The sequence below is a fragment of the Medicago truncatula genome, chromosome 1, assembly GCF_003473485.1.
Source record: "Medicago truncatula cultivar Jemalong A17 chromosome 1, MtrunA17r5.0-ANR, whole genome shotgun sequence".
Classification (NCBI taxonomy): Eukaryota; Viridiplantae; Streptophyta; class Magnoliopsida; order Fabales; family Fabaceae; genus Medicago; species Medicago truncatula.
The window spans coordinates 36,925,125-36,938,418 of record NC_053042.1 but is presented as its reverse complement, the minus strand read 5'-3'; the positions used below and the strand labels follow the sequence as shown (position 1 = coordinate 36,938,418).

At 28.6% G+C, this 13,294-nt stretch overlaps 2 protein-coding genes across 2 annotated transcripts; both read right to left on the bottom strand.

Annotated features, from left to right (window-relative positions):
• Positions 1 to 5,171: 5,171 nt before the first annotated feature.
• LOC25484428 (ethylene-responsive transcription factor ERF096) lies at positions 5,172 to 5,584 on the bottom strand. The gene has a single exon (XM_013613236.3). It carries the CDS (start codon positions 5,565 to 5,567, stop codon positions 5,172 to 5,174), a length of 396 nt encoding a protein of 131 aa, XP_013468690.1. The 5' UTR covers positions 5,568 to 5,584.
• A 6,136-nt stretch (positions 5,585 to 11,720) lies between these two features.
• Positions 11,721 to 12,373, bottom strand: LOC25484426 (ethylene-responsive transcription factor ERF096). Its single transcript, XM_013613234.3, has one exon. It carries the CDS (start codon positions 12,302 to 12,304, stop codon positions 11,888 to 11,890), a length of 417 nt encoding a protein of 138 aa, XP_013468688.1. The 5' UTR covers positions 12,305 to 12,373; the 3' UTR covers positions 11,721 to 11,887.
• Positions 12,374 to 13,294: the final 921 nt, after the last annotated feature.

Below are 13,294 nucleotides of genomic sequence, written 5' to 3'. Positions count from 1 at the left end.
AGTAGCTTAATTTTTTGTTTTTATTAGTTTTTCTTGGCTTTGTTGTTTGCAGGCAAGGTTATTTATAAGTAAGTTGATTAGAGTTTTTAATTAAATTCTATGTGTATCTTTACTACTCTTTTGAATAAAACAGTGAGATATGTTCAAACTAAAATAATAATAATAATAATGAGAATAATAATAATATTGAGAAGAATATTTTAAAAAAATTACCAAATTTATATATGGAAACTGTTTGTAACACAATCTAGATATTGATAAGGTCAAATCCCTACATTTTTTTTTTTTTGAAAAATCAAATCACTACATTTCATGAAATATATTTTAATTAACCAATATTTTCAGGGCGAGAATGGCACGTTGGCACGGAAGTACAACACAAGCGGAAAAATTAGGAAAAGGGAGAGGAGGACAAATGCTTAATCCATTAACACAAAACTTTGATCTGTTAAAAGGAAAAGTGACGGTAAACATGCAAACAAGCCATGATTAATTGAATGAATGCACTCTTAATAATTAAAAGTCCCATGAACATTAATTTGCATCAACATTCAAAAACTCAATTTTTATTACGCACTTTAAATCACCATATGAACTAGGTGAATTACACACACAGACGTGCATAATTACTACTAGTTTGTATAGTAAGTAACATATGTAGCATTGAATATAATGTTTATTACTAGCTGGTATATTGGATTTTCAGGGTCCCTATTCTTTTTCTTCGCATGATCAATAACAACCTCCAACAAGCTATCTAGATCCAAGTATTCAAACTCAAACACATTGCTATAAGATGTTGCACCAGCACCAGCAGAAATATTGTACTCATTTGGAAAATTGAGGATTGCTGATGAACCACTCATATTATAAGCAGCTCTATCATAAGCCCTAGCCGCTTCCTCACTAGTGTGGAAGCATCCAAGCCACAGCCTCCGACCGTTCCTGTTAGGGTCACGAATCCCAGCTGCAAACTTTCCCAAGGCGTGCTGACAACGCCTCGATACCGTACATGTCCGCCGTTGTTCATGGTAGCTTAATAATTTTGTTTTGGTTAGTTTTTCTTTGTTTTGAAGGAATTTGGTTAGTTTTTCTTGGTTTTGTTGTTGTTTGTAGGTAAGGTTATTTATAAGTAAGTTGATTAGTGTTTTTAATTAAATTATATGTATGATGAGAAGAATATTTAAAACTATTTTACCAAAATAGTGAGATACGGTGAAATTGAGTCAGGATCCGTTGACACCAGGTGTCAAACTTTAGTTTGACACCAAATCCTATCCGTCTACATTTTTAATCAAGCGGCTACGATTTATCTACGTGATAACTTGAGTGGACTCCTTTTACACTGTATTGATCTTTCCTTTAACGCTACTGTGATTATGTTTCCAGATTACAATCGTCTCTTGTCCCTCCTTTAATGTCTATTTGCTTTTTACATATTAAATTCAATCAAAAGGGGAAGCTTATTGAAGAGAATGAGGTAAACAACAACTAAAAGTGGAATTTGGAGAGGAACCTTCTCGACATCCACAAATTAAAATTACACCATTTCTTTGAACAAATAAAAACCCACATGCCAATAGTATAAATTTGTAGGTTCATGTTCTGAAGAAAAAAAAAAAAGGCATTTACAATGTGCACAGGAACGTTCTTGACATAACAAAACTAATTCAAAAATTTGGTAAAAAAAAAAAACTAATTTAGAAATAGATAATTGAAAGAATTATGATATTTCATCATTATTGGCATGGGATTCCAGTTTTTAATTCAATGAATGAATGAATTAATTAATTTTTTATTGATGGTGATATGAAATAGTTTATTAATCTTGTCAAAAAATGAAAAATGAAATAGGTTATGAATAAAAATGGAACTTGGTTTGTTGTGAGGAAAACATGCTTGATCAGTTAAAGAAGATGAAGGATAATCACTTATTTTTCGCAACGAGAGATATGAAAGAGAAAATCAATCATTAATTATGGGAGCCAATCAAACAGAGATCACATTAAGGTTTAAGTAAATAATTATGAACCTTTAGATCAATTTTAATAAATAGTTGTGATTTGGTGTCAACGAATCCGTTGACATCTGCTGTCAACGGATCTTGACTCGGTGAAATTAAAATCATAAGTTGATTACTATATTTTTGATTAAAATAGTGAGATATGGTCAAATTAAAATCATAATAATAATGAGAAGAATATTTAAAACTATTTACCAACATTTATATGGAAACTGTTTTTCGCACAATCTAGATATTGACCGGGTCAAATCACTACATTTATTTTACAAATCCAATCACTACATTTCATTGAATTACATTATAGTTAAGACAATATTTTTAGGGTGAGAATGGCAACAAGATGTGAAATAGGGGAGTTTCTATGGTAGACATGTAAATAAAAATATACAGATATACTTATTTTATAAATCGATAAATTAACGATTATTTTTAAAAAATAATTTTTTTAAAGGGGAATAATAAATTATTTGATGACTTTTTTATTTAAGGAAATATCGTTGGAAGCTTATGTACACTTGCTTCATAAATCATAAAAAAATTAAATTTTATCCTGCAAACATTTTTTGTAAATAAGTAGTTATTATAATTATAAATGATAGAAAATAAATATTTAAAAAAACTCATTTAATTATTAATTTGAAATTTGGGTGTACGGATACACTCTATTTTTTGAGTGCCCAATTGAAATTGTTTTCATTGTTGAATTTTTTTTAGTGCAGTGAGTGATGAAAATAAGAATTCTGAAAAATTAATGATCGGGTGTGATTCAAAATAATAAAAATTCATGTGAATAAGATTTATAGTTTTTTTTTAAGAAAAATAATATTTAGTTATTATAATTGATAATGATTGGATTTTTTTTCTACAAACAATTCATTTATCTATCAAAATTTTCGAGTGTATCATTGAAATTGTCATAAAATAATTACACACATTTTGTTGAAAAAGAAAGTTATTTTTTGGTGCAAAAAAGAGGGTGAAAAAGAAAGTTATTGAGTAGTCATAAGCATAACTTAGATGATAAGATCTTTGCGTTATATATGTAGAGATTGAGGTCTAAATTGCAGATTATATAGAAAAAGTTATTGAGTACTCATAAGCATAACTCACACCATAAGACAAATAACGTCACATAAAAGAAAGAAAAAATTAAATAAATGTGAAAATCACTTATTTAAATAAAAAGAAAGGAAAAACTTGACTATTTAACATAAATTATAAATAAATAAAAGAGTTTTATAAAAAAATGAAGAAAGAGAATATAAAATTTACCCAATTAACCGATATTAATGTATCCACCATCATTTTGACATGATAGTGACTGAGATAATTTTTTTTTTTTTTTTTTTTTTGGTCAAGTAGCCTAGTGGCTAGAGCTCACACAATTTTTTTTTTAATACTACATTGAAAAAAGACTATAACACTAATTTTAACACAATCGTCCTATGCCATGTTAATTCTATAGTACATAAATGATATATGTATTGCATTAGATCGACAATTTGCTATTAGATCAAATGAGAAATGACATGACTTATTGATTTAATGGTATTACATTTGTGTATGATTAAAGACAATTTTTTAAGAAGTCAAAATAAAATATATTAACCAAATGAAAGGGTAGAACTTAAGAGTTCACAAATTCAATTACAAAATAATACAAAACACACAAAACAAAGAAAGCTATAACTAAAAAACAATACTCAAACCAATAAAAGGGATCCCACATATTTCAACCAGAAATAAGATACTCCCTCCGTTCCTTTTTAAGTGTCTCTTTTAAAGAAATTAATTTGTTGTTCTTATTTAACTGTCACTTTCAAAGTTCAATGCAACATTAAATGTTGTTTTACCAATATTATCCTTAGTTATTTATTGCGGAGAGAGAAATATATGAAATGAGATGTTAAATGAATAAGGTCATTATAGTAAAAGTACAACTTATTGCATCAAAAGTAGTAATAATTATTGATTGTCTTGGTTTGTGTAAAATGTCAAAAAAAGACAATTAAAAAGAACGGAGGTAGTAGTACTTTTACTTTATCAAACATATATATATATATATATATATATATTTTGCTAGAACACACCCACTAGTTTTTATGTGGGAGTGTTTTAGCAAGCTACACCTTAAGATGCATTTAACTACTTTTTAATTATAACTTGCTAAAACACATATTCTAAAAAATAAATGAGTGTATTCTAGCAAATGGCCATATGATTTGCTAACATACACCCAGGTGTGTTTTAGCAACATTCACCTTAAGGTGTACTTAACAACTTTTTAGTTATATTTGCTAAAACACTCCTAAATAAAAACTAGTGGGTGTATCCTAACAAACCATATATATATATATATATATATATATATATATATATATATATATATATATATATATGTTTCAAATGGCATTTCAAATGAGAGGGTTTTTTAAATGAGAGGGTGAGAGGATGAAATGTTAACCACATGATTGAAAGGAATGGCTGGGATTAAAACTCCACTTAAAATGTCACGTGCCCACTGGTGTTGTTCAGCGTGTCTCCTTCTTACTTTCCCTACCGCTTCTTCTTCTTCTTCCTTTATTCTCTTTCATGAACGTGACTCTGTACTTCATAAGATAATCAACAAAACAATAATATCTCGCAAAATCATATGGTTTAATCATCTCAAAGACTCCTTTCATACAACAATTTTCCAACAATTATATTGTTCCAACAATTATATTGTTCTAACAATTTTCCACACATCATTTTTTTTTCTTTCAAATATTACCCTCATTACAAGACGAAAAGAGTATCTACACATGCATATTTTTTTTGTGAAAAAAAAAAAATGAGAGGGAGAAGAGGACGATGCTTAATCAATTAACACAAACTTTTAATTTGTTAACAGGAAAAATGACAGTAAACATGCAAACAAGCCATAACTAATTGAATGAATGCACTCTTAATAATTAAAAGTCATAGGAATATTAATTTTTACCAATCTTCAAAAACTTTATTAGTTATTACGCATTTTAAAGTACCATATCAACTAGGTGAATTACACACAGACGTGCATAATTGCTAGTTTGTATAGTAGCTAAGTAACATTATCTTCATGAGTAACATTTATTATAATGTTTATTATTACTAGTTTATTAAATTTTCAGGGTCCTGTATTCTTTTTCCCCTCAACATCAAGAAGATCCTCCAATAAATTATCATCCAGGTACTCAAACTCATACACTTGACTTCCATTGCCAGCATTTGCAATCCTTGAAGATGATGAACCAGAATCAGAAGCTGCACCAGCAAACATATTGTACTGATTTGGGAAATTTAGGATTGCTAAAAAACCCCTCATATTAAAAGCATCTCTATCATAAGCTCTAGCTGCTTCCTCAGCAGTGTTGAAAGTTCCTAGCCACACCTTATTCTGACCTTTCCTATTGGAGTCACGAATCTCGGCTGCAAACTTTCCCCATGGCCGGCGGCGCACGCCTTGGTACTTGACATGTCCGCCGCCGTCTGTGGCCTCTCTCCTTGGTCCATCTTCACTCATGGTAGCTAAATTTTTTGTTTTTCTTAGTTTTCTTGGTTTTGTTGTTAGCAGGCAGGTTATTTATAGACAGGTTATTAGAAATTTTTAATTAAATAATATGTGTATCTTACCACTTTTCTGATTAAAATAGTGAGATAAGGTCAAATTATAATAATAATAATAATAATAATAATAATAATAATAATAATAATAATAATAATAATAATAATAATAATAATAATAATAAAAAAAAATAAAATAATAATGTGAAGAATATTAAAAACTATTTTACCAAATTTGTATATGGAAACTGTTTGTAGCACAATATAGATATTGATAAGGTCAAATCACTACATTTAATTGAAATACATGTATAATTTGACCAAATTTTTAAGAAATAAAATATATTTTAATAATAATAATAATAACAACAAAACCAACAATAATAATAATATTTTTTTGAAGGAATAATAATAATTATTATTATTATTATTGTTATTTTACCAGATTTGTACATGGAAACTGTTTGTAGCACAATATAGATTTTTTTTTTTTTGAGAGAAGCACAATATAGATATTTATAAATAAGGTCAAATCACTACATTTAATTGAAATACATGTATGGTTAGACCAATTTTTTTTAAGGTGAGAACAACTTTTACCGTAGACTCAAAAATTGAAGTATATCGATATATTTCTTTTATAAATTAAAAAATTAACCATTACTTTTATGAAATAAATAGTCGTTTGTTGATTTTTTTATATTTTCAATTATATCATTGGAAGCTTCTATGGTATACTAAGTGATGAGTCTAGAAATTTTAATAGATGGGATTAAAGTTATATCATAAAAATTTATATAAAAATATATAAATACGTAAGCATGAAAAAATTATATAAGTTAAGATTATAATTTCTTTAAAATTTTGATTTATTTAAAATATTTTTTCATTTCTAGTGGAGTAGCAAAAATATAACCCTAGTTAATTATTTTTTCAATCATCAGTGTCAATGAGAGAGTCTTTTCAACAAATATAAGAATAGTTTAGAATATAATAGTAATTTTATGATCTTGGTAATGATATTCTTTAAGGGTGTGTTTGGTTGTGAGAAGAAAATGAGAAGAGAGAAACAGGTGAGAGAGAGTAAGAGAAGAGAGAAAGATGTGAGAAATAGAGAAGAAATGAGGCATTGTTTGGAATAAGAGAAAGAGATAAGAAATAGGAATGAAAGAAGTGTCTCTCTCTTTCTTCTCTTGTTTGGTTTGATAGAAAGTGAGAAGAGAGAAATGTAATTATTTATGAGAGGACAAAAATATCCTTCAATTAAAAAAACTAATGTATAATATTTTATTATTGATTTTCTAAATAAAATTATTTTAAAATGCAACGTAATTAATAAAATGTATTATTTGGTATACTTATTAATATTTTTATTAAATGTAATATTCAGTATACTTATGTTTGCGTTGAATTCACTATTAAAATAAAAAATTATGACATGATAATTTTGTATCTTTTTTTGTTATAATTTTTTTTTGTATTTTGTTTTGATAACTAACTTATTCCTTTTTCAAAGAAAAATATTAACCTACGTTACAATGGATTTATGTTTGATACTTCTTTTTATTTTTATTTTCGGTAATCATATGTTTTGGCCTAACTAATTTTGAAAGAAAAAAAAATCAAACTAAACAAGTATTAGAGAGAAAAAAGCAAAGGGTAAATGTGGAAGATGACAAAAAAGTGGATCTTTCTTCCCTCTTTCTCTGCTAGTTTGGAGAGAGTCCTAAAAGTAGTGGGACCCATGCCTGTCTCTTCTCTCTTCTCTAATTCTCTGTTGTACCAAACAGAAGAAATGTTGCATTTCTTTTGTATCTCTCTCACCTATTTCTCTCTCTCATAAATCACCTCTACCAAACACAGTGTTAAGAATTGGTTAAAGATTTCATAAAAGAAAATTTTATTTTAAAAATAAGCGTTATTTTTATCGATATAATAATTATAACAACTTTCCATTAAGAATAATTTCTTTTAATTTCTTAACAAGTGTTCTTAGAACACTCATTATTAGGATCCTTCTTAGTTTTGTAATTTTTTTTAATGTTATGAATGAACTATGTAAAAACAATAATACAATATAAATGGGATCAAACTGGATAAATATATTATTTTAGGTTAAAAACACAATAACCAAGTGGAGGCAAGTAGGGTCGGGTGACCCCATTGTCCTCACATTGAATTTGTGCTTGGGTACACTCATAAATCGAAGTGTACCCCTACACTTATTACATAAATCAATAAATTAATGATCATTTCATTATTTATAAAAATAATATCAAATATTTTATGTTTTATTCTAAAAAAATTATCAATGTTCATTATTAAGAGACATAAAAATTCAGAAAAAATTTCAACGATTTGTCTCACAGGTATTGTGATCATCTTCCTGTTTTGGCTTCTGATTTTATCCTGGATCTGTTGAGATCTGTAAGATTCAAAGTTTATGTTGTGATCACCATGCCAAAGAAATCAGAGAAGGTCTTTTATATATATATATATATATATATATATATATATATATATATATATATATATATATATATATATATATCTCAATCTTCATGATTGAATTTAGACCGGTTACAGTTATGAAGATAAAGACCTTTGATTAGTTTTAGAATTAATTAAAGGTTGAACTATTAGTGTTTTTTTTTAATTTTTAGTATTACACATTTCGGTTCAACGTACACTTTGGTGTGGATTTACTAGGTTAGATTTATGTCTCCCAGTTTTTTTTCTTATGTATTTTATTTTAATAATATATACGTGCACAAATAATTAGAGTCTAGTTGTGCAACCATATATTCTCTTCGATATCATTGTGCTCTTACTTTATCAAAAAAATAAATAATTATTATTCCCGAATACATTTGGTAAATAAGATTTAGTTATTATAATTTTAAATTATAGAGAAAAAATTGAAAAAACAAAAATTTAACTATTAATTTAAAGATTAGATGTCCAATACACTCAAGTTTTAGAGTGTACCATTGAAATTGTCTTCATTGTCTATAAGAATCGTACTAACTTTTTTGCATTTTATCTTAAAAAATAATAAATATTAACTTTTATGAATAATAAAAATTCAGAAAAATTAAGAATAAAAGAAATTCACTTTTGATCAATGGGATTTAATTTTCTTTAAACAAAATAAAGATAGGTATTATAATTGTAAATGATAAAAAATATTTGTTTTAAAACAACTCTTTTATCTATGATTTAGGTATTTCAATGGGATATGCCGATACGTTAGAATTTTTTAGTGTACCATCAAAATTGTTGTAAAATAATGGTGTACAAATTTTGTTATAAAAAGGTCATTAATGTAGTTAAAATATAAACGGATCCGTCTCCGTGAGCCTAACTTAATTGGTAGGTAGATGACATTATATATAGAGTGGTTGGTGTTCAAACCTTGAATTCTTCATTTATTCATCTTTATGAGGTGAATTTTTAGCCGTTAGACTACTAGGCCAAATAAAAAAGATAAACAATTCATAAATTTAATTAGATTGAGATATACTTCGTCTGTTTCATCCCGGCTCAACCGAAGTGTTATTCACGGTCCTGTCATCGAGTGGAAGAAACCGGCATATGGTAGGTACAAATGTAATATTAATGCCTCCTTTTCTGACTCTCTGAATATGGTAGGTATTGACATATGCATCCGTGATGATCAGGGTGAGTTTGTCATGGCTAAGACTGACTGTTTCTCTCCTCTTTGTGATGTTGATGTTGGTGAGGCTGTTGGACTTCACACAACGCTACAATGGGTGGTTAATCTTCATTATGACGATGTGGATTTTGTTTCGGATTCCAAGTATGTTGTTGAACGTTTTAATTTAAACTTACGTGATAGCAGTGAACTAGGTTGTATTATTCAGACTTGTAGGCAGTTGTTCGATTGTAACTTTCAGAACTCTCATGTCGAGTTATATATATAGGAGGCAAGCCAATTTTCGCTCATGAATTAGTTAGGGTAGCCCCATCTCATGCTAGCTTCCGCGTTTATGATGATGTACCGTCATGTATCTGAAACTTGATAGCTAATGAAAAACGATAAATATTTTCTTTTAAAAAAATATACTTCGTCTGTTTATATTTCAAGCAAATTAAAACAAAATTATAAATAAATAAATAGAGTGACTGTAAAAAAATGAAAGAAACCCCTTCAAAAATAAAAAATGAAAGAAAGAGAATCTAAGACTTTGCCAAATTAACCATAATTAGTGATTTAGTGTATTCACCTTCATTTTGACATGATAGTGCACGGAGAATATATATTTTTTTATTTTTACTCCCTCCGTCTCTAAATAAATGACCTAGTTGACTCTGACACACATACCAATGCATATGTTTTATCTTTGATATCTTCAATTCTCTATTAAAAAAAATTATAAAAATTTAATATTTTAAAAATACTCATCGAGACGAATCCAACAACATCTTACATGATATTATTTATCTTTGTGAATTAGTATAAAAGTGTGGTCAAAATATGTCAAGTCAATAATGTATATTGTCAACTGGATCATTTATTAAGGGACGGAGGGAGTATATTATTACATTGAAAAAAGACTGCAGCACTTATTTTGAGACAATCATTACATACGATGCAAATTATGCATTGCGTCCTGTACATTGGTTCCATCATTGGATTCATAACTCACTATATGTATGTTTATTGTGTGAATTGAATTTTTTGTCTCATATCAAATATGACTGCATACAATCCTAAAGTTTATGTAATGGATGTATTATTTTTAAAGACCCGAAACATTAAATTTAATTAATTTTATTTAAATTTGTCAAAAAAAAAATTAATTTTAATTTTATTTAATTTAATTTTTTGTTTTGGTACACGTCAAGTGATTTTCATGTGTTAGTTTAAGTTTGGCACATGCCAGCGCATGTTGAAAACACGTCTGCATACGTCCTCCCTATAGTCACTTTTAACATTAGTGTTCATTTATGAGGTGAGATCAAACCATTGATTTTGTAACGGTTAACTAATCTTAGTCTTTGAATTTGTAACGTATATTTGACCCGTCGCTATAAATTGAGCTCTTCTCCCTCACTTTTACTCACAGCAAAAGTTTTTTTGAGTTTTCAAAAAACTTTTCTGTCATCTTTCTCCTTTAACTTGTGATGAGTTATTCTTTTCTTCTCCCTCTTTTCATATCTTATCGGATTTAAGGAGTGTTTCGAGAAATAACATCCTTTCGAAATTAAGAATTGTCTTAAGAGCAAAGTCTAATCGGTAAATTTTGTCGAACATAAGAGTATTCTTAAGATCATAGTTCTTCTCGAGATAAAGTGTACCCTCGGAAAATAAGAATGATCTCAAGAATATAGTCCCTTTTTATGTTTTAAGCCCTTGTATAAGTTAGAGGTTAGAGTGGTGGAAACACCGTATTAGAGTGGTCCTAGTACATTATTAGAGTGATCTTTGTACCATAATAGAGTGGTATCAATACCATATTGGAGTGATCTTAGCACCATATATTGAAGATGTATTTCTAAAAGAGATCATATAGTGCAATAGGACTCTGATACAATTGTAGTTGGACTGTTTTCTCCTAGGGGCGTCATGATTGATAGTCTGCTTGCACAATTTTAGGCAGTGCCACAAAACATCTTAAAGAGAGTGACCTAGTCCGCGACTCAGCTTAGTAATCTCTTCGATGACAAAAACTATTTTTAACTAATTTTGACTATTGTGCTAATAATTGTAAGACGTTTGAATGTGCATTAATTGTGATCATATGGTGCTAAAATTGTTCCAAGAGATCAAATGAGATATGATATGACTCGTAGATTTAATAGTAAAAATTACACATACATATTTGTATATGATGTAAGCAAAACAATTTTACTTTGTATATGTTGAACATATAATTTTTTTTACAACTATGACCCTCATTGTGAGACCAAAGGAGTATACTCCACATCTTTTTTCTTTTGTAATAAAAAAAAAAAAACAATACGAGCGGGAGAGGATTACAATGTTTAATCAATTAACACAAAATTTTAATCTGTTAACATGAAAAGTGACAGTGAACATGCAAACAAGCCATAACTAATTGAATGAATGAACTTTAAATACCCAATCTTCAAAAACTTTATTAGTTATTACGTACGCACTTTAAATTACCATATCAACTAGGTCAATTACACACACAAACGTGCATAATTACTAGTTTTTATAGTAACTAAGTAACATTATGTTCATGAGTAGCATTGATTAAAATATTTAATACTAGCTAGTATATTAGATTTTCAGGATCCTTTATTCTTTTTCTCCTCAACATCAAGAAGCTCCTCCAATAAGTTATCATCCAAGTACTCAAACTCAAACACTTGTCTTCCATTGCCAGCATTTTCATTCCTTGAAGATGATGAACCAGAACCAGAACCAGAACCGGCACCGGCACCGGAACCGGCACCAGCAAACATATTATATTCATTTGGAAAATTAAGAATTGCAAATGAACCTCTCATATTAAAAGCAGCTCTATCATAAGCTCTTGCAGCTTCTTCAGCAGTGTTGAAAGTGCCAAGCCATATCCTCTGACCTTGCCTATTGGAATCACGAATCTCGGCCGCAAATTTTCCCCATGGCCGGCAGCGAACGCCTCGGTACTTGACATTTCCGCCATCGTCCTTGGCCCCTCCCTTTGATCCATGTTCACTCATGGTACGTAGCTTAAATTTTTGTTTTGGTTAGTTTTTCTTGGTTTTGTTGTTTGCATGCATGGTTATAAGGTTAGGACATAATTTGTGTTATATAAGGTTGAAAAAATGGAACTAGAGACACAATCTTAATAGGCACGTGAGCATCAATGGCACGTGCTAATTATTAAGAAGTTTCTAAATTGGAAAACTTAATTTATTGACCATGTTGAAAAGTTTCAACGTCCATTGTATCGGGATGGTCAACATGGTGGCTTTGACAAGCTTTGAAATTCAATTTACATTTCTGACCTCTCATTCAAGTACTGATAAAGTGTGTCTTTTCCACGTCGTTATCGTTATTATTTTGGAATTCATTTCACTAATAGCCGCACACAGAAAGAAAAAAAGAAAGACTACTTAATTTGTGGCAAAGAAAATATACTCACCAAGTCTTAAAATGGTGTTTTTTTTAAGTTTTATACGATTATTAAAGAAATTATCGGTAACTTTGCTTTCAATGGTGGAAGTATATAGTTCATTTATTAAAACAAACTAATTAATTATAATTAATGAAGTATTTAGGATTTTGAAATGCAATAAATAGAGGTATGTTAGTGAAAAATAATAATAAATAATTTAAGTTTTAATATTTATTGTGTAATGGATTCCGGTAGATCAGTTACTTTTACTTCGAGATTAGAAGTGAATGTCTAACTGCAATCTTATTTATCTTGTGTAGAGATTTGGTTGTTAAAAAAGAATTGTTGCTAAAAACAATTAGACATAGAAAAATAGTAAAAATAACATCTATTTTATAACAGGTGAAATCAATCGTTGTGAGTATACTATAAGGAAATTCATAATAACAAAACTATATACTAGAAAACATTTGATCAGTCAAAAAGTCAAAAGGTGAAATCAATCGTTGTGAGTCATAATGTGAAAGCAAATTGCTTATTATTTTTACTTGGGCAAAATCAATATTCCAATGATCCCACATTAGTATAAAAT